The 27665-nt window shown below is 39.7% G+C and overlaps 2 protein-coding genes across 6 annotated transcripts in view; one reads left to right on the top strand and one right to left on the bottom strand.

Annotated features, from left to right (window-relative positions):
• SPRYD3 (SPRY domain containing 3) lies at positions 1–22087 on the top strand. 3 transcript variants are annotated; one of them, XM_075199160.1, is made up of 11 exons: positions 1–96; positions 622–757; positions 7230–7305; positions 9916–10040; positions 12840–12975; positions 13082–13270; positions 13420–13569; positions 15016–15073; positions 17193–17312; positions 17404–17570; positions 18536–22087. In XM_075199160.1, exons 2-11 carry the CDS (start codon positions 630–632, stop codon positions 18668–18670), a joined length of 1284 nt encoding a protein of 427 aa, XP_075055261.1. In that variant the 5' UTR covers positions 1–96; positions 622–629; the 3' UTR covers positions 18671–22087. The 3 variants fall into 3 exon arrangements, with proteins under 3 accessions (XP_075055261.1, XP_075055260.1, XP_075055262.1); XM_075199159.1 differs by lacking the exon at positions 1–96 and adding an exon at positions 97–192; XM_075199161.1 differs by lacking the exon at positions 1–96 and adding an exon at positions 104–188.
• A 3158-nt stretch (positions 22088–25245) lies between these two features.
• The window catches only part of TNS2 (tensin 2), a 104673-nt gene continuing 102253 nt past the window's right edge, over positions 25246–27665 (bottom strand). For all 3 annotated transcript variants that reach the window (XM_075199156.1, XM_075199158.1, XM_075199157.1), the window contains exon 29: positions 25246–25920. In XM_075199156.1, coding sequence (XP_075055257.1) covers positions 25779–25920 — 142 coding nt within the window. In that variant the 3' untranslated portion in view covers positions 25246–25778. The remainder of the gene's footprint in view (positions 25921–27665) is intronic.

Below are 27665 nucleotides of genomic sequence, written 5' to 3'. Positions count from 1 at the left end.
CGAGAACGCTGATTGGCTGAACACAAGGCGAACGCTGTCTGATTGGCTGTGTGGTAGAGAGTGGGGAGAAGTGACTGATGGTATCCATGGCGGAAGGTAAGAGGGCTGTGATATGGGCATATGCTGCGGAGAGTGTGTGGGTGTGAAGAAGCAGAAGGCATGTGACGGAGAATGATGGAGGAGATGGGGTTGGTAAGATATGGAAGGACATAGTATTGAGTGGATGGCTGTGATCACGGATGAGTGGTCTGGTGTTGGGAGGTTGTGAGTAAATCTGTATATATGGGATGTGCTGCTGGTGAGGTATGTGTCACGTAAGGCAGCTGTGTGATGCATGACATTAGGAGCAATGGTGACCTTGCATTAAAACCTGAGATTGGTGAGTTACTAGTGGCATCATCTCCTGTCTGTATTAGGTGATATTAAATTAAAACAGATATAGACAATGGATTGTAAGCTATTGTGGAACTACAAGTCTCACCATGCCATGTCAGCATCTGAGGGAAGTTGCATGGCCCTCCCGCAGTTGTGGAACTACAAATTCCACCATGATGTTTAATAGCTGAAAAGCCACAGGTTGCCAGAACCTGAATTAAAATTGCTCCATTTGACATTTTTTAGGGTAAGACATGGATGACCTGAACCTTCACTACCGATTTCTCAACTGGAGACGCCGAATCCGGGAGATCCGCGAGGTGCGGGCTGTGCGGTACCAGGAGAGGGCCAAGCACATTATGGTAGATGGGGATACCCTCAGGTGGGAAACAGGCCTCAGGCTTTGGGAGTGATGTTACTACTGGACACTGTACCTGTCACCCATCATATATCTCTGACTTAAAAAAAAAACTGTTGCAAAGGAAAAAGGCGGTGTGGGCCACAGAAACCAATCAGACATTTGCTTTCAATTTCTGTGGTGCACATGGGAAATGGTAGAATCTGATTTCATGTCGTGGGCAACACCACTTGGTTTTTTCCTTTTCACTAGTTTTTATAAATGCTCTCCAATAGGTATGACCCGTCTCTGTTCACTTCATATGCTGTTTAAGAAGACTTTTTTATTATTGTTTAATTATTATTTATTTTCCTATTAGAGTACACGTTGTTCTTGATATGACTACTTGTTATGTTATACTTCCTTGTTACCATGTAAAGGATAGGTTTTCATTAGGCGATTAGTCAGAAAAGAAAAATGTACAATAATGGGTTGGAACATAATAATCTGTGGTGTGACTGTCTCCAGTGACTCAGCCTATTTAGAAGTGTACAAGTTGTCAGCCCAGAGGCATTTCATTAGAGCTGAAAAGGCCAACTCTGTGGCAGATTATATACCTGTGATCGTATTAAAAAGAAAAAATCTCCACCTTGATTTCATCAATGTTTGGACATAGTCTTATCTCTCTCTTTGTATTGTAGTTACTTAGTTTATTGTACATGCAATGTTTTATTTTTTTGGCTTTTCTTTGTGTAGGGTTTACATTTTTTCATCTGCTAAGCCAATGTTCTGCTATTACATTTGTAATGGCAACATGTGGGTGTCTGTTAATACCAAACGCACAAGCTATATTTAAGATTGCATGTCTTGACTTCACGTTAAGGACTTACTGTGCTTAAAATTAACCAATGTAAATAAATAATCGCTTGAATAACACTACAACCTCTGTTTTACAAAATGCAACTCCTTTTATTTAGAAATACATTGTAGAACAGCAATTGTTATTTCATGCTATTATTTAGTTGGGATTTTCATTTTTTTTATTATTTAATTTTGACTAAATTTAGTAAAAGAAATATATAGTGCTAATTATAAATTACCTCTCACATTGGGAGCACTGGTTAAATGGGATGGATGCTGCTAAACAAATATACGTCCAATCTCTCATTTCTGCTCCATCAAACCCAAACACCTCCCTAATACAGCTAGATGTCTTCTCAACCCTCCCGCACCTCCATCATTGCCCAAGATTTTACATCCTAATTCAAGATTGATAAGATCCTATTTGAAATGGTATCCTCTTCACAGACCTACAACCTGCTGAATTCCTTTCCTGAACCTTTTCTTAATTTGACCCCACAAATTAGGATTAAGATTTACTAAACTGCGGTTTTGAAAAATGGAGATGTTGCCTGTAGCAACCAATCAGATTCTAGCTGTCATTTTGTAGACTGTACTAAATAAATAACTAGAATCTGATTGGTTGCTATAGGCAACATCTCCACTTTTTCAAACTCGCAGTTTAATAAATATACCAGTTAATCTTTACCCTCTTTTTCTCCCACTCAGTTACCTGTCTACACAACTCTATCCCTTCACAAATCCATTGCTGTCTCCTGTGCTTATCTCAGCCTTGACTAACATCTCTAATCCCTTCCTCTCTATTAGTACCATTATTATTCTTTGTTGTGGTAATTATTTATATCCTGAAAAAAAACCTAATTTTCACCCAACTCCCAGGATCTTCCTCAAATTCAGTATTTAAAAAAAAACAAAAAACTGAGCCATTAATCGTTCCACCAGCAAAAAGCAGCTATTTACTTGACATCTCTATTTCTGTTGACAACATAACAATAAAACCTACCTATCAACTTTGCTGCTTTTCTTAGAACTGTGCTTTGTTTCCCATACACAATGTTTAGAAGAAAGATTTCCAGAAAATGTATGTATCTCATGCAAGACGTAGCAAAATGTTAATTCATGCAGTCATAATCTTCAGCTTTGACTATTTGCCTTTCCTTCTTACTGGTTGTCCCCCAGCCAGTCTTTCACTCATCAATCCGTTTTGAATGACGTTTTGCTCTGCTAGTCGACATTGGTGTCCTGTATTCTATCAACTCTGATATAAAATATTTACGAATATATAAACCAACATCACTATGTGACTGAATCATGTAGCCCCATTAAGCGCTCTTCCCTATTGCATTCTGTCTAGAACAATATATAGTCTGTGGTATATAATCTCATATATCAAATGCCTGATGGCCTGCTTATGTCTTTTGTGTTATTACCAAGTCTTATTTTATTACTGTGTTCCCAAGTGTAAAGCTCTGTGGAATGTGCTGGTGCTATGTAAATGGTATTAAATAAAAAGTATAAAAGATCTACTAATAACATTCACACGCATATATGTAAAAGATCCCCAGACCTTACCAGAACTTGGGTAGATATTTGTATATAGTATTCACATTGGCTGTACAGCTGAATGTAAGCTATTGTTACCTGGTATGAGAGTGCTAAAAACTTGCTGGTTGTAGTGTCCTTCAATGGTGTTAATGACAGGATGGTTGTTAATGATTGGAAAATACTCCCACAATCACAATCTATTATCAAATATCTTCATTTCTAATAATCTTCTGAAACTTGGACATGTGTTGGTAAATGTTATTGGTTCATTTCTATAAAACATTTTGTATTTTAAATTAAGTTCTGATACTTCAAAAACAGTGATATGATTTTGGCTTTTGTTCTTCCTTTTGGCGTATAAATAGCGGACTACTCGCAACTGGTCTTGCATCTTGCGTTATTTTTAAATGACGCTTCGCTTTTATATTAATGTAAAATTCAGCTGGATGTCTGCATGAAATTGTGTATTAAAGAACCACTAAATGTAGAACACAAGTTGGCCATACTGTGACTGTTAGGCAGCCGGTCCCTGTCGGATTCAGATACGTAGATGGACATGACCAAATCTGAATGATCCAGTTGTTCAGTACTCTGGCTAAACGTCTGGTTCTGACAGCTTCATTAGTGTGGTTGGACTATAACCGCTGACATGATCAGACGGGGTCGCTGTCCAAACTCCTGACTCCTCATCTGATATCCATTGGTAGTAGTGATTTTCAAAATCGGGAGGTAGGGGCATGATTTATGGCCAATGACAGTGGTTAGAAAAATTATTGACCATATTGTATATTTAACAGTGGTAAGAATTCTTACATCAAGATAAACAAGTTTACTTTAAGTAACAAAATAAAATCGGAATATACCAAGGGGATGAGATTTTTTTTTTTGTATAAGACATGTTTTAAAATATTCCCAGCTATATAGGTAGCCGTTCCCATACCTTGATATAACTTGGGATATTTTTAATTGTTCTTATACTTGCTGAGTGTATGGTTTTGTTATACTCCTCTTTCTGTGTGTGTGTGTGTGTGTGTGTGTGTGTGTGTGTGTATGTTAGGGAATTTAGACTGTAAGCTCCAATGGGACAGGGACTGATGTGAGTGAGTTCTCTGTACACTGCTGCGGAATTAGTGGCGCTATATAAATAAATGATGATGATACTCCCAGGCTGCTATGCCCTGCACAGTAATTACTGGCAAGAAATCGCCAAAATATTTCCCTCCATGATCTGAGATTTAGCTAAAAAAAGACATAAAAAGAATAAATCTTTAGCTACGATAAACTCTTGAAAATTTTACATGTACATTTCTGACCATTAGTAGCTCTTTGATATAAGCCAATGTGTGGTTTTATGTCCACTGGTTCTAGACATGAAGGAAATTTTACTAATGCCTAAAACCATCCACTAAAAATAGATTCTTATGGGCTTGTCATCCCCCCCCAAACACACATTACATTCTAAAACAAAACGCATTGTTGAAAGATACTTTATTCAAATGTTTACAATTCCATAGTCATGATCTGGTGACTGTGATGAAGTTTACAGATGAAGAACTCTGTTATGTGAGAGACTTTGTAGTCCAGTAAATGATATTGGTGTTCCTGAAGGTTTGCTTGAGCTAAGGTATTACAGTTTCTATTACAGTTTCCTCTTTAATTAGCCCACATTAGACACTTCAGTGACAAACAAATAATACACCTGAGATTCCCAACTAAACAGGAAGCTGAGCCAGAGCACCATTTGTAGCATCCGCGAAGACGAGCTTTCAACTCTGACAGACTGAGCTTATCTGAGATAGTCAGTCTGATAATGGCACCTGTTTGGTACCTTGCAGATCGTGTGCAATCAGGTGCTGCGTTTAACACCTCCATCCTAGGAAGTTTGAAATGTTGGTACCGGCCTCTCCTCCACTCTTTATAGCTCCTCTCTGTTTCAGGTTAAGGTTTACCAAGTTTCCAGGCCCAGTTGAGCCTCCAATTGATGGTGGCTGGGAGACAGAATAACTGGTCACAAGGAGCTAGCAATGGGATTAAAAGAAGTTTCCACCAAGTCTGTTGTAGGATATGGTCAATGGCCTTAACCACTGAGCTACAACTTCTGGTTTCACTTCTTGCATAGAACATAACTTTTCCCTTAGGAGGTATGGGGAGGGAAGGCTATACTGACATTGCCTTTACATAGGTTTCAGCATAGCTCCATCATAGCTATACAGGAAAAACACTGCCCTTCCCTATTTTTCAGAACATTACCCACAAGCTACTGTGGCTATACAGATGGAGATCAAAGGTATTTCTCAACAGTTGACTATAATTTGCTATTTAAAACCTTCATCTAAGGGGGAAAATCAATTAGCCACGAATTATCTGCGTAACGTCCGTGAGACACTTTGCGATGGAGGTTTCTATAAATGACCCATAGAGATGCGAGGAAAAACAAGAGATTTTTCCCGTAATTGCTTCCAATGTGCCTGGCGTGATGTCCACGCGCCACATCGTTGGCAATTGAATTGCCCCCTAAGAGCGCATAATGTGTGACCATACGAACGGTCCTGAAAAAAGCCGGCTAAATGGTGACTTGAGACCCTCAAATGTCATGTACCCTGAGATTCCTTCTTCATTACATCTATATTATGTTTTTGATCTGGAACCATACTGCACCAGTTCTCATTTCCCAGGCATCTGTACCACAAACTGGGCAACAAATTCTACAACTCACAACGTGCTCTGACTTCGCTTTAAAATTGACCAGAACAGAGTCCAATCTGGACATTTATGGTTTCCCTGGGACTTGTTGGTGCCATTGTTAGATGACCTAATAGTGGGCATCTGCCAACTGCATTTTCTAGTATACCCGATCATCAATTTCAATGAGTCCATATGGGGCCTTATGGTACACTATCCGAATATTTGGCCAGCTTAACTTGGCTACATTCATTTTTCACTTTTTTTTTTTTTTTTTTTTTTAAATTGGTCTGTGGGTTGGGTTTATTATGAAATGACTGTTTAATTTTAACTGTTGCTTTCAATTATCATCGCCATTTATTTATATAGCGCCACTGACTCTGCAGCGCTGTACAGAGAACTCACTCACATCAGTCCCTGCCCCATTGGGGCTTACAGTCTAAATTCCCTAACATACACACACACACACACACACACACACACACACAGAGACTGTGGTCAATTTTTGATAGCAGCCAATTAACCTACTAGTATGTTTTTGGAGTGTGGGAGGAAACCGTAGCACCCGGAGGAAACCCACGCAAACACATACAAACTCCACACAGATAAGGCCATGGTCGGGAATTGAACTCGTGACCCTAGCGCTGAGAGGCAGAAGTGCTAACCACTTCACCACCGTGCTGCCTTCATAAGAATTGAAGACAAGTTTGTAGAAATGTAAATGATCCGAATACATTTGCTATATTTGGATGTGTGCTAATACTTTTAATATTCTTAGCTTCTTGGTGACATTGGCTGCTCTTCATGTATCCAGTATGTGCTGGTCTTTCTGTCTTTTGTCTGAAATATATATTGTCGCTTGTGAGAAATGAAGGGAAATTGCAGGGAGTGGTGGCCGATACCAGAATGGAATCTTGGCTTGGAACTTCTGGCGGATCACTCAGCTCCTATCTCTTGACTTAATTAATAGCGCAAGGAACATATTTCATTTCCGTTAAGGCTTCCTCAGTTCTGGAATTCAAAACATGGTAAATTCAGCAGCTATGTTTCAGCAAACTTTTCAGTACAAATAAAGTTCTCTTTTGAAATGTCACATCGCATAATAACAAATGCAAACAGTATCCATAATAATGGGAGTTCTAAGACACCTTGTCCAGTGTTTTGATTCTGATTCCTGCCACTGCGCTGCTTTTGATGTGAATGTTTTTGAGTAATGGGGTCCCTTTTATGTACATCCAATTTTTTCATTTCCTTTTTCAAATCATTCCCTTAACATTAACAAAAAAAATTATATTTTATTTCCCGACCATGTTTTATTTCTGATCACAGCAGTAAGTGATACCTAATCAGTAGTAAGCTCTTTGTCACTGAAAGGCTGGATGAATGGATGAACAGTTTAGTCATAGGAGCTTCCATCTTTTCTCCACAGTTACCACGGGAACTCAGGGGAAGTTGGCTGCTACGTAGCTCCACGACCGCTGAATAAAGACAATAACTACTTTGAGGTGAGTCTTCCGCTGTATCTGACAAACCACAAGTCTAATGGGTGTTTACTGTGAGGTTGTGTGGTCGTGTCGTGGACATTTGTCCGTCTGACAAGCGGTGGTGAATTTACTTCTGAAAATGCTAATGTTGCTTTGTGTGGAATCCATTCTACTGGATGCTGTATATCTGTTTCTTCTTGGAGGTTACACGGTGTGTACTCCTAATATGAAAAGGCAAATGTAACTCGCCCAATAACTTTCCAATGTAAATTGTTTTCTTTTCAAATGCTGTGACAGGGCTGTTGTTTGGGCAATCAGGTGTGCGACTTGTAATGTGCTACAGTCAGATCAGAAACTGGATAAAGTATTTATAGTGCCAACATATTACACAGCTCTTCATAATTAGGGAGTCAATTAGAAAACCTATGTGAGATAATTAACAACCAGAACACACACTCTTCCCCTCTCTAATGTAGCCTTTATTGTAGCCTGATTAGAGCAAATCAAGCAGAGGTAACCTACGCAAATTTAAATCCATATCATATATAAACCTGCCTGATATATTAAATTAACATTAAGTCATCACATTGTGTCATAATAACAAATAGATCCCAGAATCATGTTCAACATAATGTAGTCAGATGCTTTCCCCAGATTAAATCAATAGAATAACCTGCACTTATACAGTATTATATTACACAGTGCACAAAAGTATCTCTCTCTCCTTACTGAAATTAATATTGAATATACACTGTAATACTGCACACTTTCATGGTCGTCTTAGCAGTTATCATGAAAGTGAACATGACATTAATGATATGCTCTCTAGAGCTTACAATGGAACATGATGTGGGTAGCACAAGGCACAATGTTTGTAGTGTGGTGCAGACACACCTTTGGAATTGTACCAAAAGTGTGATTCTAGAGGAGTAATGTTTACATTGTGTAGGCAAGGAGTAAGTTCTATAGTGAGGTGACAGAAAATACCTAATATACTAATGGCGAAGAGCAGGGTAATTAGATTTGACCTTCCCTGAATATTTTTTTTTATTTTTTTTTAGTTCTCTGACAGAGGTTAAAGCTTTGAAAGGTCAAAATAGATCTAATTGGATGGGGGTAATGTGTTCCAGAGTGGAATGCTGCCCACACAGACACATCCTGTGACTTGGCTAAAGTACCAAGCCATAGGAACCGTTTCCAGTTTGACCACTTGTGGATGGCCTGTTAGTTTGGTTGACAGTGGTCATCTGGTGAATGTGTTTTTGGCCATGCTCTTTAAGGGCCACATGTGTGCTGGTATGAAGCCTATCTGTCGATGTGAAGTTGGACCAAGTGCAATGTAGGAGAATTGTAATTGGAGGCGGTGATAAAGGGGGATTTTAGCCTAAACACCTAGGACATATGTTTATCATAATCGTTTATTTATAAGGTGCTACAAAACTCGGGAGTAGATGCATGCATGAGAGAGGGCCATGCTTGTGAAAGCTTACAATATAAAGGAAGAGGATGGTAATGTTAATAAAATATGAGCTAGAGGGACAGCACGGTAGCTGGTGGTGCACAGAGAGAGTGTATAAGATGGGGTACCATAGCCTACAGTGAAGAGTTGGGTTTTGAGAGATTGTATGAAATATTGAAGGTTGGGGAGAGTCTGGTCAGGTCGGGCAGGGAGCTCCATAAGAGGGGAGCAGCGCAGGAGAAGTCTTAGAGGTGTGGTGCAGATCTAAGTGGGCTTAAGGGGGGAGTGTCTTGTGACGAGGTTAGAGATGAGTGGAGGGCGGTGTTGATGAGGGCTTTGAAAATGATGGTGAGTAGCTTGAATTGGATTGTGATGTTTATGGGAAGCCAGTGTAGGGTTATGCAGAGCTCTGCAGCAGATGTGGAACGGTAATACAGTGAGTCTCGCTGCAGCATTTAAGATGGGTTTGAGTGGGGATAAATGGGGACAGATAGTGGATGGGAGGATGTGCTAGAAGAAATAGACACTGTAGGAGCACTAAGAAAGGTAGAAGGTGAACCAGGAGAGCACAGTGCTGTGAAGGGTGTGCAGAGGGTCAAGGAGGGAGTGAGAGAAAGAGAAACGGTTGTATGAGCTGTCTGGTTAGTTCTAAAATAGTGGATGGCGTTGTAGGTAATGAACAGAAGGTTTTTTGCCTGATAATTTTTTTAGGAGTGTGTTTTGGGTTCTAGATAATGGACGTCGCTTTTCTAGTTAGTATTTGTTGGTTTTGAACCCGGAAAAAAAAAAAAAAAAGCACAAAGTACTTTAATATTTTTAGACGACATTGACTTTAACCCTAATCTTGAAACTCTCTTTCAGGGTGATTTCCCCCCACAATAAAGTATGCATGAGTAATCACCATTCCTCACACTTCTGACATTATTTAGAGCATATACATAGGAAATATCTTGAATTGACACTTGTGTCTCAGTCACCCTTTGACACTCCCCAGTCAGTGAGAGCACCCTGGTGTGTCCCTTCTAATGGTAATGGTCAGTATCCCCCTTGTGTGCACTTGGTAAGACTAAAGTATATTATTTTGCTAAAGCATTTCACAGAAGATGTTTGTGCAATAGGTGTAATGTTCTGTGTTTCACGGTGTTGAGTACTGACTGGCACTGTCACTCTAGGTGTCTATTGTGGATCGTGGTGTGCGAGGGACAATTGCTGTGGGATTAGTGCCACAATATTACAGCCTGGATCATCAGCCAGGGTGGCTGCCGGATTCCGTGGCTTACCACGCGGATGATGGCAAGTAAGTCATAGATGTATTGGCTGGAAAGGCTTAACAGAAAAAAAATCAAATGCAAATGAATGATTGAGGAAAGTATGTGCACTAATCAATCCTGTCTTTTATGTGTATGGTGCAGAGTAAAATATTTCATGTATAAGAAAATATATTAATGTTATAAGAAAATAATTGCAAACATAGTTTAATTTGAAGCAGGCAGAACGTGTAGCAGGTGTTCTTCCCCATCACACAATAATAGGAACATAACACTTACTAGCCAGTAGATTGATGATTTGTTGGGCTACATCCAAGGAGTTTATGTGGATGATGATTTGTATAGGAAAAAAACCTGTGTGAATTCTCCATTGTCCAACTACAGATATCACCTTCTATTCCCTTTGTGTACTACAGAAATAACCTTTGAGGAAACTGCTGCCCTGTTGTTCCAATGTAAAGTGTCCATGAAGACTTCCTGTCTTTCATTTCTCCTGAACAATGGGGTGGAAACTGCCTGGTTTATTTTCATACTAAACTAAAATAAACCATTACAAATAATTATTTTAAATCCTTGATTGTAATTATTGCAGTGTTCCCCATTCAATGCAATATATTATATTCAGCAATATAATGGAGAACGGCTTCAACTGAATCCACACAAAGATTAATATGTTGTGGAACGTTACATTGGGTTGTGTGGCTTTCAGAAATCTGATGCTTTTAGTTCTGCACAGACCACAATCTCTAAAGTTGAAATCTATAATTCAGTAATGTACACATCATAGGGATGAATTAGGTCATTGCACACAAGGCTGGTGCTGTACATGTACTGTGTAGTGAAGTGGTTGACTGTTCTCTGGTAAACTTGCAGTTACACTGAACTAGGTCACAGGCCTGTAATCCAACATGATTTGTATATACATATGATTATGCTTCCCAAATATCAGTTGCTGCATGTACCACAATATACAGCTATCTTTCCCAATTCTAATTGAACATCTGACGAAGCATGGACTGTCTAGGATGTGAATGCTAAAATGCCGTTTTTTTATACAGTGATGCCCCTTTATGATGCCACCCCCACTTACAACCAGGTATTTTATTATCACAAAATTGCACAAAAATGTATTAATACCATACATGACACTCTTTATAACACCTCTCACTAGAACACCAGATACCTATAAAAAGGTAGCGTGTTATTAACAAAAACAGTCTTCCATTAGGAAACAAATTTGTCTTTTGTTGTTATTGGTTAATGAAATGTTTCTAGCACTTACCTTTCCTGCAGACTCTCTGACTTTGGCAGCCCGGTATATACAGTCCTGTGTATTCCCAGCCCCTACCAGTGTGTCACACACCTGCTGTTATTGGTTTAAATTGAGTAGCGGCAACAGATTTTCACACTTCTCAGTTTTAATAGTAGATGTCTGTCAGACCAGGGGCTGCACATAGATGGTACTACATACCAGAGGGCATGCGGTCATATTTCTGACAATGGCAATGTCAGCAGTTATCCTGTCGACATGGAAAAGTCTGCAGGCTGAATGCCGACACTTCCATTCTGGTGACGGCTTCAAATTTTAGACAATGTGATTGTCGACATTTACAATATCTGGCATTAAAAGAGCAATACCGGTGGGTCCAGCTGCCGGACCCACAATCAGCAAAGGTTGAGATGTGTTTTGGGAGAAATGGGGCATTGCTCTTTTAATGTCTGATATTGTGTCTGTCAACATTCACAATGTGGACAATCACACTGTCGCCAGAATGGAAGCGTCGGCATTTCACCTGTCGACCGGATAACTGCTGACATATCCATTGTCCACATGTCACACCCAACCCTACCAGAGAGTGCAACCTAGTTGTGGAGTAGTGGTTATACCCGTATAATAGACCTTTTGGGTCTATTTTGCACATTTAATGCTCCAGCAAGAGATCCAGCAACTTGGACTTATTCAGTTGTGCTGAGCGTATGAGAGTGAGTATGGGAGACAAAGATATGTTATTTCTCTTTACAATCTATGGGCAAACTTAAGGGTTCTTGTCTGTACCACTTGTCTGCTTTATTACTCCCCTATAGCCCTCAGTGGTGTCAGACCCTATCCTATGTATGAGCCCGTGCTTTCAAATTGTTGTATAGTGAAAGGGTTATAAGAGTGGCAGGATGGCTTTAGGAGGAAATTACAGGACATAGGCTTCTCATTGGACCCTTTCATTAATGATTCCTGAGGCATTTGATGATGGTTGTATCTAGCTACATTTTTCAAGAGGAAAAGCAAAGCTTACTACTTATGGCAGTCCCCTATGGGTGGTAAGATGAAACAGTGTAACACCTACCAATCCATACCATCTGTCCAATGAGCATCTATGATGCTTAGCACATGAAGTCCTGGAAAGAACAGCTAGAGACTGGTATCCATTGGTGGTTTAGGGGAAGAGGACCCCTGTCAACTTATTAATTGGGCTTGGGGTACTACTGAAAGAATACAGGTTGTGCAAAAGTCAACAATTGTTTTAGTATTTCCATTAGCCAGATATAAAGGTAAAGTAAAAATATTAAATATTAGAAAAAAGAAATATACAGATCTGTAGACCCCAAAGCTTTTGTTCAGCTTGCATATTTGGATCTATTTAATTCTTCTGTGATTGCATGTCATAAATGTGTTCCTATCAGTGCTATATTTAAAGGAATACACCTTTATTAGGCAGAAAGCAATTACCTAGTTATAAGCAGCATTTCACTCTACCATAACATGTCATCAGAGGTTAGTAGTACTGATGTATAGGAAGTAGAAACTAAGTAATGCTTTTGTGGACTTTTAGACTGTACAATGGGCGAGCAAAGGGACGACAATTCGGTACAAAGTGCAGTTCAGGGGATCGGATTGGTTGTGGTATAGAACCCAGCTCTTTCCACGTGCAGACTGCTCAGATTTTCTTCACCAAGAACGGAAAACGGGTAAGAAAGGAAAATCGCTTTGTGATCACTTTATCATCCATTAATAACATATCTTTCAGTATTAAGGAAAATCTGCAAGTAAATATTTCTCCTTTTCTTGCTGCAGGTTGGCAGCACTGTGATGCCCTTATCTCCTGATGGCCTTTTCCCAGCAGTGGGGATGCACTCACTAGGAGAGGAAGTGCGCCTTCATTTAAATGCAGAACTGAATAACGAGGATGACGACAGCATAATGATGGTGGACAGCTATGAGGATGAGTGGGGGAGACTACATGACGTCAGGGTGTCTGGCACGGTAAGGACCTTGGGCGGTTGTCTACATATCCGCTATGTTTTGTATAGCTGCTAAGGAGGCAATATTACTACTATTACTATTACAGATTAATAGCATCTTTATCATGTCTATTGTATGGCATTTACCAACCTCTCTCTCTCTCTCTCCAGCTTCTAGAGTACGTTGGGAAGGGTAAAAGTATAATAGATGTGGGACTGGCGCAAGCTCGTCGCTCCCTCAGCACTCGGAGTCATTACTTTGAAGTGGAGATTGTGGACCCCGGGGAGAAATGCTATATTGCTTTAGGACTAGCAAGAAAGGTAGGAATGTATGTTTAGGATAGTTATCTGATCGTTTCTTTTCTGTGTGTGCATTTTATTTTGGAAAGACCTCTTGTATCTTAAAGCGTTACTGCTAAAAATAAAATAAAAATGACAGCACCCCCCTCAGGTTTACCCCAGTGTCCTTTTAAACGCTGGTGCTTTCAGCGGTCCTGGTGCCTCAGTTCACACAGGCAGATGTTATCACAGCAAGGTTTATTGGAGTATTGTTGGCTATAGAGGGGTGGGCTTTCACTGAGTGAGGTGCAGGGTGAATCCCGTTATTGGGGAGTACACACAAAAAAATAAAAGGCACCAGTCTTTGGACAGCTTGGAAGAAAGCGCTATCAGTTAAATATGCATGGTTCATGATTTACTTTTTCGGGATACACCCTTTGATTTCTGACTTACAATGGTTTTCATAGTTTAGAAAAGCAACACTGCTTTCATTAAAGGATTTCTCATAGAGCCAAATGACATTAGGTGGAACAAGTGACCCATCAGGGCTCTCCTATAGGTATCCTGACATTGATAACAGCTGCACTGACAAGGATGCAGAGAGCTGGTGAACAGTAAATTGGGACATCTCTATATCGTTTGTAGGTATTTGAATGTTACTATCTTTTTAATTTTCCCAGTGTACAGACTACCTGTAGTGCTCGATAATTAAATGATATAAGAATGCTGAGCTGATAACATTCAGCGTGTGAGGGATGACGTATAATACCAGGCTGGATAAAATACACACTCAGGGCTAGGCCAGGCTGAAGCGTTGAGCGTACTGGACAAAAATTTGCATTAGATTGAGGGGGAAAAAAAGTCTCTATTGTTATTACAGAAGGCTTCTTGTTTGAGTGTAAATTTTAGTTGCATCATTTCACTGGGTAACGTTTAAGAAAGGTCTAATTATGTTTACTGCTGTACTGTTTATTTTATCCATTATTGAAAGGGTGCTCAAGCATAGAAGTAGACTGTCAAAGCTGAAACAAATGCTCAACTGATATACAGTGCTGTAAAACATGTGGACGACCCCTTCTTAAATAAATCCTTTGCCTACATGTAGCAAATTGGGGTCTCCCCCCACATCACCAGAAGCCGTGAGCCGGCTTGCACTGTATTCTCTCTCTGCTCTGCTCGGCTATGTCTATAGTAAGCTATGCTGTAGAGCTATCGGCAGTATGTAGTGTACTAGTTTTCACTATTAGTGGGAGTCTGGCTCAGGTAATGGGGCTTCCTCTATGAAGGGGGAAAGGTTAGATTAAGACATTAACATGTGGGTAACTTTTTTTTTTTTTTAATTTACTCATGTTTCTCTTCCCTTTGTGAAGAGGTCTTTTTTGCTGTAGCTTTTGCTGGAGAGTCCACATATGTAGAAAATGACCTGTTAGAAAATTACTATAAAAATGATGGTTTTTTTTTTTACTTTATTGTTTGTTTTGCTCACAGGATTACCCAAAAAACAGACACCCAGGCTGGAGCCGTGGTTCTGTGGCTTATCATGCAGGTACAAAGCATTTTTTGCTAGGAAAATGAACAATAATATTTATACTTTTAACATGAAGACCAGAGTAATTATATGGAAATACATTAGTCATCCAAAACTGAACCACTCAGATTATTCTCCTAATCAGAGTCCCAGGGGGAAGTTTATTAACCACTTGTCAAAACTACGGCAGGGGTGGGGGATCAAATTGTTATGTTGCTGCTTAATGGTGAAGGATCGCCTCCTTCGGTGGATCTGAGCTGTCACTGACAGCAGAAGAGTACCATGACAGGAATCTATGAACTCTGTATGCTTAATGCAGAAGCAGTAAGCAATTCCACATTCGGCTGTGATGGGGAGGCCTAATTTGGATCTTACCTGCCACTAAAACTATTAGATCTAGTGTTACCAGATGGCTCCAGATCTAATAATGTGTAGGGGAGAGCAGACACTGTGAAAACATGTCTTTAGAAGTAAAAAGAGGATTTTTACTCACCGTAAAATCAATTTCTCTTACTACACTGGGGGACACTGCGTTACCTTGGGGTATAGTAGGTGGGACTGGAGTTAGGCACTTATAAACTTGTTTGTTTCCCTGACTCCTCCCCCACTATGCCCCTCCTCTGTAGCTGACTTCAGTTTTGTATAACCAAGCCAGGAAGAGAGAAAAAGCAATTCAGAAAGCAACACCAAAGACTGCACTATTTTCAGAGCAAGGGAGGGCGCGCAGTGTCCCCCAGTGTAGTAAGAGAAATTGATTTTACGGTGAGTAAAAATCCTCTTTTCTCTATCCTACCACTGGGGGACACTGCGTTACCTTGGGGAGCTACCAAAGCTGTGTCCAAGGGCGGGAATGCTCTGGAACGGCTGTGCGCAATGTTTTGTGTTCAAAACCCTGCATTTGTGAATGGAAAGGCATGCAACAAAGAAACAATATGCAGCAGAAACAGACGCTGCCACTCTGTACAACTGCGCCATTGAATGACGCTTTTGTGGTGTACAGAAAGCTGCAACCCTCCTGGAAAGTGCACTGTAAAAGTCACTGGAACCTGCTAAACTAAGTATAGGCAGGAGCCTATACAGAAGTGACCTTTCTCCAGAAGGCACTTACAACAACTGAAGTCAGCTACAGAGGAGGGGCATAGTGGGGGATGAGTCAGGTAAACAAACAAGTTTATAAGTTCCACCTACTATACCCCCAAGGTAACGCAGTGTCCCCCAGTGGTAGGATAGAGAAATATAAATTCAAAAAAACAAACAAAAGCATATAGAAAAGCTTCTTCCCTTCTTAACTCTCCTTCCAAGCATTATGAAACCACGTCATGCATTTTATGGGACACTTATGCATCATGTACGAGTATAATAGATCTGGATGTAAATCCGTAAACTATACACTGAATGTTTGTCGCTCCAAATTCACTGCAGCCTCTGAAATTCCTTGTCCTGGCCCTACATCTCCTCTGTCAAATGATACAGATGGGTATGTTGTACTAGTGTGAATATACCATCAGAAAAAAAAAATGCTATTTACAAAACAGCATATCCACCTTTGTTGATGGAACCTATAACTACATCGGACCTTGTATAAAGTACTGTATTGATATTGCTATAGTTGGGGGAAATTGACATTTACATTTTGGTGCACATTTTCTGGTTTAAGAAATTCAGTGAAAGTAACTAAGGGAAGCATTTTAAAAATGCTGTTAGCATAGGTGCAAGTAGACAAATCAAAGTTACTGTCTGCTTGGTTGCTATATGTTACATTATATAAGTATAGTCATATATATCAAATATATACATATATATAAATAAAACTAACATTTTGTCTACTCTCTAATATGACCATTCTAGATCAGTCGCACCTAATTGCTGATTAGTTGCTACAAGTTACTGCTGTCTAATTGAACACTTTTATTGTCACGTTTCATGGACGTGTATGTGTACACCTCCATGTATGCTATAATCTGTGTCATTGTGTTTGTAATGTATATGTAGGAAATAAATTTACTTGTCTTGCTTACAATATGGAAAATAAATGCATGCAAAAAGTAAGGACCCGTATAAGTAAATACAGAGTAATATAAATGGCAGCATAGATTCTGGAACAGATACAATGCTGAATGCGTCACTCTCATTACAGATGACGGAAAGATATTTCACGGTAGTGGAGTTGGGGATCCGTTCGGACCGCGCTGCTATAAAGGAGATATCATGGGCTGTGGAATAATGTTTCCAAGGGACTATATCCTGGACAGTGAAGGTAGGGACTATATTGGGGTAACTGGGGAGGATGACATATACATATATGGGATGTGACACCGCCCTCATCCAACCTTTTCTTCCTGTCGTAGGAGAAAGTGACGACAGCAGCGACATGAAGGAATTGAGGTTGCAGCCTCGTGGGGTCAGGAATGTTATGTATCTCCGGAGAGAGCAGCAGCAGGATGAGGACGGAGAGGAGGAAGAGGAGGATGAAGAGGAGGATGTTGAGAGGGATCATGAGGGCAGGAAAGTAGTGGTAAGTAATACAAGATGGTATCATTCCTGCAGCGGATACTGCATGTTTCCTCTAAGGAGAAACAACATCGTCCCAATCCTCCACTATTTCAGTGACGTAGACTTGATAATATATGAAATGCTGAACTGAAGCACCTTACACTGATGAACGGCCTGTGTCTGGCCCTATATTCCCAGTAAAACTCTCCCAGACCACTGTGTAAATGACATTCTCCAAAGTCTCAGCTCCTGCAGTGAGAATGCAGATTTGTATCAAGCGGATAGGTCAGTCCTGTAGCTGCTCTTTCATGCTTTACAATCAGCATTTTATAATAATCTGGGGCCTGATTCATTAAGGATCTTAACTTGAGAAATTTCTTATTTCAGTCTCCTGGACAAAACCATGTTACAATGCAAGGGGTGCAAATTAGTATTCTGTTTTGCATATAAGTTAAATACTGACTGTTTTTTTCATGTAGCACACAAATACTTCATAGCTTATTTGTACACTGAAATTTAAAGTTGATATTTGTGTGCTACATGAAAAAACAGTCAGTATTTAACTTGTGTGCAAAACAGAATACTAATGTGCACCCCTTGCATTGTAACATGGTTTTGTCCAGGAGACTGAAATAAGAAATTTCTCAAGTTAAGATCCTTAATGAATCAGGCCCCTGGTGTTGAATTTGTATAATGGAATACATGTAATATAATACTGCATTATGTTTAATATTCACTACAGGCTTTATTGAGTAGATATTAGTATTGTCTGAGAGGCCAGTCCTGTTTGTTAATGTAGCAGTGTGCTAATAGCCTTGTATACAATGGATCGGTAAGAATCAGACACAAAACAGTCAATTCAGAATAAGAAACATGCTTGTAGCAATTGATTTCTTGATGGTTTTTGTGTTTTGGTAGAGGCTGAGCAGTTTATGAGCCAATCACTCCATGTGGAATTGCTGATATAATTATGTGTCTCCTCCTCAGGTTTTCTTCACAAGGAATGGGAAGATAATTGGGAAGAAGGAATCCATTCTGCCTCAGGGAGGCTTCTATCCAACCATAGGAATGCTGAGCAGCGGAGAGAAAGTGAAGGTGGACCTGCACCCATTGAGTGGGTGAAAGTGTGACACTGCACACTGGATTCATTTGCCATCTTTTTCCCTTACACCAACCCCCTGGTCATGCACGATTTGCACGTGGGCTTGTGATAGTGATTCTTTGTATCTGGAAACGTGTCTCCGTGGCCCTTGCTTGTTAATGTGGGCTCCGTATCACTCCATGCCTGTACGTTTTGGCATAGCAGGAGACTTAATGGGACAGGAAACAAGAGAGAACGTTGTGTGAGGGACAGTCTGTTGTGTTACTGATCAGTTATTGAATCAGATTGGCTGCCTTCTACCCCACAGGTGGTAACTACAGCCTGAAATTAATGGGATTTTTATTTAGATTTATTTGCCCATCACACGATATTCATCCCCGAACTACAATATCATTATTGTTCTTGTACAAAAAAAAGTAAGTTTTGAAGCAGTCTCACATTGGTCATGTGCTTAACTTCATTTGGTCAGTTAAATGTCTACCATTAGGGTGTAGACAGAATAATCTAAATATCGGCATCATACAGCTATCGTATAGACAGCAGAGCAGTCGTGTACATGGAGTGGTCCTAGACATACGTTATCCCAAAGATGGTATCGCGCTATTACCAGTGATTGTACCAGTCACAATCAATGACTATATAAATAATATTTATATGTTGAGCAGACTATCATCACCCCTGCACTAAGGAGCTATAGACATCTACTCTTAATACACAGGTGAACAAGCTCTACTGTTTTGTATGCTCTGGAGAATGCTCCAATGGCTTTCTATGTTATCGCTGCCTCTGTTCCGAATTACTGCAGAGTAAACTATTAGAAATTTAACAAACCAAATATGCACCCACCATACAGCATAAGCACTTGTATAAATGGACCCTTACACTTTGGCCAGCTTCGTATAGTCTTTTTAGCACTTATTTCTCTACTATGCTTAAAGCTCTTTCTCCTTATCCATGTATGAACTATACATGACAAGGAAGGTATGTTGTCTTTTCTGATTTAATGATCCGAGTGAAATTTATTTGCTGTAAGGAATACTTTTCTGAAAAAGAGCTGTGTCCACGTGATGTCTTATTTATATATAACTTTGCATAACTACCTCTATTTCTGCTGCTAATTCTCTTTATATGTCAATGTCCTGTAATCATCTCTGGGGACTGCGCCTAGTCAGTTCTTGTACAGGGGCAATTTGGGCACAACATAAAAATTAAATAATGTATTGTTTTACATTTCCCCAAATACCTGAAGAGTAGAAAGTACCAGTATAATGCGATCAGGACTGGCCTATGTGAGCTACGGTTGAATGACTATATAGAGCCCCAAGGTTTAGGGGGTTCCTAAAACACTGACTGGCATTATGTGACTCATTCAGTGATTTTATTTTCCCCAAACATAGCATTCTTATACTAGGTTTAAATAAGTCTTTGACATGTTATCTGAAGATTACTTTACCTGTCTTTTAACCCTGTGTGCTTCCTACGTTCATGAGTTGGTCCGGCTATATCAAGATATGCATGGAAAAACTTTGGCAACTTTTTATCCACCATGCTATACCAAGTAACTGTGCAGCCACATACAATGTTCCAGATTAGCCAATGGGAACATGTGACTCTTTGGAACTACAAATCTCAGCATGCTGAGATGGTATTCTAAAACAACACTTGGATGACCCCAGGTTGCCAGTCTCTGTTCTAGATACCCTCTGTGAATAACATGCCTTTACCTTAGTATCAGTCGTATATGGGCAATGTTAGGTTTTAATATGCATGTTACAATTCCAATGCAGTTGTCTCTCTCTAATCACTGCTGCTAGGATACATTCCATATGGATTTTTATTAAAGACAGGACACACATCCGGGATACACACCAGGTCATATCAGTTTAATTTTTATATTGAAAATGTTGGATAGTTTAGTAACATGTGTGAACATACTGCAGACAGCATTCCTCATAGTGTTTTGAGTTGTAATGTAAATTGTCACAATGAATTTCCCAGAATGAATATAGGCTTGCTCCCTGGTGTGTGCATAGACTCTCAGGAGGGGAGACAGCTTTGGCCACACCGGTGTGCTGTGGATTTATGGTTGATTTTATCAGAAATACAGTCTTTAAGTCAGAACTGATAGTGGTTTATTTATGGAGCTCTGAAAGTCCATGCATGTAGTTGTAAAGAAATGCCATTTATTCTTGAGTAGGCCTGATTTTGATTTGATTTCTTCCAAAGATGTAATAAAAGTTGTCCTGGTTTCTCTGCATACACAGCTTAATACATGCTTTATTGTATCAGAATGGTCTGGTAATCAGAGCACATACACGGATAAAGCTTTACCTGAATGTGTCTCCGCTAGCTCTGTAGGAGAACTTTGTTTCTTAATTACTTGTGGTCATTTGTACCCTAAACAACTATGAAATAAGCGGCACTACAACCCGTTAGCAGGAGTCTGCTTATCATGAGGCAAACAGAGGCAGCTGTTCAGGTTCCAGAATTTGAGGGACAGCAAGATTTAAGGGAATTAGATTTACAATACAAAGTTGCACCAGTCTATAATTGTGAGCTCCAGGTAGAGTAAGTAATGAAGAACATTACACTTTGGGGTGATCTAGAGTTACACATAGGTCTGCAGAAATATGTGGGTCTGACTGCATTACTCTTGGGTGCTTCTCATCTCTAAAAGTGGATGTAAACCCATGAGCCAATTGGTATTTGCACAGCAAGCGCAGAATTTGCACCTATTTTGTGTAGCCAAAAAGATAGTTGTGCAGTGTGGCAAATTAGACATGATGCGCATTCGCATCCACCACTAAACCAGGCCCTGTGTGTCTTGCAGTGTACTTTACACAAATACAAGTGCTTCATTTTTGTAATGAGTGAGAGGGGGGGGGGGGGGGGGCGTTTAGTTTGCCACTTCAGCCAGCAGGATGGCTCGTTACAGACCTGCCAATCTGTGCACTAGAACCTTCACAGCACAAAGGTTGACAGACGCAACTGCAGTAGAAACAGCAAAGATCTCTAGTTTGTGTAAGCTGTTCTGCTTGGGGGTAAAAAAAAATAAAAAAATATTTTGCAACAAACACAAAATTTACCAGTCAGAAATGGCAACATCAGTCTTCACAAATAAGGGCATGTTGTGTCATTCAACAGTGACAATATAAAGTGTTTAATATTACAGCAGCCTGTATTGTAACTATAATATAGACAACACTGTTCTGTTAGTGTGATTGGGCAAGTTTCTCAGGTGCTGAAAATGCCATAGACAAGTAAGAAGTCTTGTTTCTGCGCAGTCTGTCTGCTGCATATGCCACCCATTTCTTCCCGTTCACCTCTGACCATTCTGGTTTTGTTCCACTGAATTGCACTAGAACATATCACAATGTCTGTACATAATCAATATTCATGTTTATATACATATATTAAATCACAGATCTCTATTTAAACGGTTGTGTCTGAGTTTGTGTCATTTTGGTAACTTTGCCACTGTAACTGCTTGGTTTACAATAACAGTCCTTTTGTAAAGTAAATTTGGACCAAAAGTACACACAAGGTTGGATAAAAGTATCTTTTATTACAGATTCATTTTATTTTTACATAGAGATATAAACATTTTAATAAAAGATTTATCAAGCTTGCATAGAACATTAAAATATCTTTCTATTCCAACTGTCATATAAAAGCGCAAGTGCTTTTTGGCAAGTTTATTACATGTATATTACATATGCTATGTATATGTTATAAATAGTAAATATACTTCTCTATAGAAAGCTCCAGCGCACTCTTGGCACAAGATTTTATATTTTTTTGTATTTTTTTTTTTTTTTAAACTCTTAGGGGCATATTCAACTAGGTCTGGCGCGTGCGATTACACCCGCTGATAATGCGGTACCGTAACATTGCGGATTTCCCTTTGCGACCCTATGGTGTGCGCACGGAAGTCAGCGGTGTTGCAGTAAAGGGACTTGTGCAGCCGCGGGTAATCGTGAGCGCCGGACCTGATTAAATATGCCACTTATAATAAAACTCTGAGGTTTTGTATCTGTCTGCCTTTTTGAAACCTCTATTATACATTTTAAAACGTTGGCAGGGCTGACTTATTGGAAGGATTACAAGCATTCTCTATTAACACAGCTGCCACCACATCACATGGTCACATGACTAAGCAGTAGAGCTGCAAGTGCCGTTTCGGAGCAATAGGTTCACACCAACAATGATCCATAACTAAGAATTGGTTTGGGTTGTACTCATAATGTACTCTAGTATAAACATATTAATAGTTTGTTTTGGGACATTATGCTACATTGTGAAACTCAAGCCAACAGGAGCATGAACATGACTGCAATATGGATAGCTGACCAGAAGTAAGATCAGTTCCACATTTGTAGGGTAGAGCAATGTCTGCAGACAGCTCTACAATGGAAGAACCCGAGGTACAGGCCAGGTACAATGGATGTAATGTGCATTAATTATGTGAACTTGCACACCACCGTCACTTACATTGTATAAGACTTCCCTTATCCATAGTTTGTGATTCATAAGTCTGCAGCTACTGCATAAAGGCTTATGTAATTATAAGCGCACCAGCTGTTACACTAGGACCCATTGACATCATTAAGACACAGTGTGTAGGGGACAGGAACAGGAAATCCTTTAAATACAGCTCTGCAATGGCAAAATTTTTACATGGGAAAAATAGATTTTTATTCTTTTAGTTACTTACAATGTACCTGGAATGTTACAAGTACTGTGTATTGAAGTTCAATTGAGAAATGGCTTTTGGCATTTATAAGTCATCCCATTAAAAAGATACATTTATATAAAAATTTTATAGTATATTTAAAAAAGCATGTGTATGCCTTGCAATTCGCTCTAAATATCGCAGGAGTTGCTACATGTAAACTTTGTGTGTTTGTTTTCTAATGGGAGAGGCAACTTCTTAAGTTGTTTAAGTAAATTCACGACGTGGTCTCCACTGAATTATTGCTATTTAGTTCCTGTTTTGCTACAGTTTCTACTGGAAGACTGCACCAGTAGGCTGCATTAAAACACATGCTGTTACTAACGGGTTTTTAACATTTGGGGGTGGAACCTATTCAATTCAACGACTACAAACCCATTAGAAGCTGTGACGGCACAAGCTGTGCCCTTTTAGACTGAGTAACCTTCCTTGAACATTTTTTTCCCCACCACCAACCCACCCACCGCAAGTGCAAGCCATGCATGGCAAACACGTAAATGGCCTTACACAGTGACCGATATTGGGAGACTGGCAGTCGTGTGCTATAAAGTCTGGTCCCGGAGTACAATTAGCGCTTGTGAAGTTCACACACTAACTCCAGCCACCGTGTAGTCGTTGAGGCGCTGAATCAGAATGATACAGAAGCTGTTGCTGCCTATCGTCACCTGTCTACATGAAGACCTCGTATTTGCTGATGATTGTGGGCCATTGAACACTAAACCTGGCCTCAAAAAAAAAAAAAAAAAAAAGTTAATCTAGAATTTAAATCACAAGATAGTGGAGTGAATTATGGAGATGGGGTACTGCAGTTCTGCATCACTTTAATCTGTATTTTACAGTAGTGATTTAACAGGAAATATTGAGCTAGTCATGTCATTGCTAATAACAGATACCCAGTCCACTGTGTATGGAGTAAGATTTAGTAATGCAATATTCTGTACATGCTGATGTACCCCCTCCCCCGCCACTTACAAGTATTTTGTCCCATTTCCATTATTGTTACTTAGAACTTCTGTTATTCATTCCTAAAGCTGAACTGCTGCCATGCGAATCCTACTTACTGGTTTAGTCTGGTGATGTGACCTGCATCACAGTTAAGCTCGTGAATGGACAACCTGCCACTCGCCTGTAGAATATAGTGGTACATGAGTCATTCTTCACTCAAGGATTGGGAGATATCCAGAAGTCAGTGTTGTAAAGTAGCTCTAAACCTTTATACACTAATAACCTGTCTTGGGGCCACTTAATTTGTTAACCTCACAGGGCATTGAGCACCTTGGTGTTTGAGGGATTACTATTTGGCCACATTCCTCAGACTGGGAAGGTGGCACTGGGCTGTGACATGAGAACCCAGCACCACGGGCACAAAGGAGAGGACTTCCAGATAAGAAGTGGGCAGAGTTCAGTGTGGGGACATTAAAAACACTCAATGAGTGACAAGTCATTCAGAATTTTAGGCATCCCTGAAACCTTGGCACCCGAGGCGACCACCTTGGTTGACCTACCAGTAGTGCCAGCCCAGGCTTGATTGAGAAATTTAGTAATTGTTGTGTAACCCTTTCCAGCATCTCTTGAATTCACTTTTATAAACTTGTATCATGGTGGAGATAACCAACATTTCTAATTTCGTACAAAAGGTCTTTTCAAATTGTCAACTCATTGATATGGGTCTTTAATTATGCACTTAATATAAGCTAATGTTACTAGAAGGTCACATACTTTTTCCATAAATAGAGAGTTAATGTTGGATCTATGTTTGAGCTCCTATTTGTCTTATTCAGGATAGTCACAATGCTGATTGTCCTAGAATACTTGATGTACCCATATTAACAGGGAATTAATACTACAATTGGCACACAAAAGGAAGATTATGAATTTTATGGTGTAAGCAAACATAAAACTACAAATTCTTGGTCCCATAATAAATATGCTCAATAAGAAATAAAAAGTCCTTTTAATGTGCAGTTTGTTTGACAAGACTTCCCCTTATGTGCGAGGAGGAATTAGATGAACCTCAGATCTCATTTTAGGTCAAATTGATTCAGGAGTACAGATTTCTTAAGGTTATACAAATTTTCTCTCACCACTGGACGATAGGAGAGATAAATATAAACTACTCATTTTCTTAATATTTTTAAAATTCTAACCATGCCCCCTCATTGTTCACACTGTGCAAAAGAGAGACAATTAACATGTAGGGATTGAAGAGCTATTACTTTTCATCCCTTCATAATATGCTTGTCTGTCTCCCTGTGATCACCACACCAAGTGTCGATATACACCTACATTTCACCTCTTGCCTTTCTAGCAGACATCTGCTGGTACCATCGGCCAACTTTCTTATACATTTTTTTCTTTTTTCTCCAATTTGTCTTTTCCCTCTTATGCGTTGTACTTTATCGTCTTTGTGTTCCCAGCATGACTTTGGTGATGAAGTTGACAATGGCTGATGCTGGCTGTTCTGGATCCAGTTCAGCAAAGAGGTGGCAGACGTTCTCTGCTGTACTACCCGCTTTCCTGGCCACGAAACCGAACACCCTGCAAAGCACATGTCCGTTAAACACAGCACTTCTGCACCTTTCTTCAAGCAGGCTGAAGTTTGATATATAGACAAGTCATTATTTCTTGATCACAGTCTAAAAGATGACATTATAGAAAGTAAACCTTCAATAATTGGAATCAACCATTATTGGTTGCTTTTTTTTTTGTGCCTGTAGTAATATCTAGTAGATGGCATTCTAAGATTAGGGTCACAGTGGTGCTTTCAGCCCAGGGCTTCCACACAATTCCCTTGCAAAAATCTGGTTAAAAAAGGGGAGCAGCAAATGATAATTAAACTCTATGGACGACGCAGGCAGCATTCACACAGTTTATCAATGCTTGTCAGCCCGGACTAAATACTGGGGCGAACAAAGTTCTGATGTGCCATTAACCTAGGGATGAAAATATTGTTGCTTTACCTACTGTGTATTTAAAAAAAAAAAAAAAAAAAAAAAAAAAAAAAAGCTGCAAAATCTTATTGAACAATACAAAAAGATTTCCTTCAATTGCTACTTCCTATAATTCATGATATTTCTTATAGAGCGCAGTCTCCTGGTAGTGATGTGCAGAAGACAGATTGGCAGAAGTGTAAATTACTCAGTTTGAAAAATATATATATTAGTGTCCAGCCTGGAAAGAACATGGTTAATTATACTAATGAAATATATTTATATTATAAGCTTCCTGTGACATAAAGCCCAGCTATGTGGACAGTGGAGGATCTCAGCTTCTTACTGTTGTACAGTCATGGACAAAAGTTTTAAGAATATCACAAGTATTGGTTTTCACAAAGTTAGCTGCTTCAATGTTTTTAGACCTTTCTGTCAGATGTTGCTATGATATACTGAAGTAAAATTACAAGCATTTTATATGTGTCAAAGGCTTTTATTGACAATCACATTAAGTTTATGCAAAGAGTTAATATTTGCAGTGTTGACCCTTCTTTTTGAAGACCTCTGCAATTCGCCCTGGCATGCTGTCAATCAACTTCTGGGCCACATACTGACTGATGGCCACCCATTCTTGCCTACTCAATGCTTGGAGTTTGTCAGAATTGTGTGGGTTTTAGTTTGTCCACCCGCCTCTTGAGGATTGACCACAAATTCTCAATGGGATTAAGGTCTGGGGAGTTTCCTGGCCATGGACCCAAAATTTCAATGTTTTGATCCCCGAGCCACTTAGTTATCACTTTTGCCTTATGGCAAGGTACTCTATCATGCTGGAAAAGGCATTGTTCATCACCAAACTGTTCTTGGATGGTTGGGAGAAGTTGCTCTTGGAAGATGTTTTGGTACCATTCTTTATTCATGGCTGTGTTCTTAAGCAAAATTGTGAGTGAGCCCACTCCCTTGGCTGAGAAGCAACCCCACACATGAATGGTCTCAGGATGCTTTACTGTTGGCATGATACAGAAGCTGTTTGTTGCTGCCTATGATGGTAGCGCTCAACTTTCCTTTTCTCGACAAGCATTTTTCCAGATGCTCCAACAATCTGAAAGGGGATTCATCAGAGAAAATTACCTTACCCCAATCCTCAGCAGTCCAATCCCTGTACCTTTTGCAAAATAATCAGTCTGTCCCTGATGGTTTTCCTGGAGAGAAGTGGCTTCTTTGATTGTCTTCTTGACACCAGGCCATCCTCCAAAAGTCTTCGCCTCACTGTGCGTGCACATGCACTCACACCTGCCTGCTGCCATTCCTGAGCAAGCTCTGCTCTGGTGGTGCCTGATCCTGCAGCTGAAT

The sequence above is a fragment of the Mixophyes fleayi genome, chromosome 2, assembly GCF_038048845.1.
Source record: "Mixophyes fleayi isolate aMixFle1 chromosome 2, aMixFle1.hap1, whole genome shotgun sequence".
NCBI lineage: Eukaryota > Metazoa > Chordata > Amphibia > Anura > Limnodynastidae > Mixophyes > Mixophyes fleayi.
Note: the sequence above shows the minus strand (reverse complement) of the source record. Positions and strands in the feature narration are given on the sequence as shown.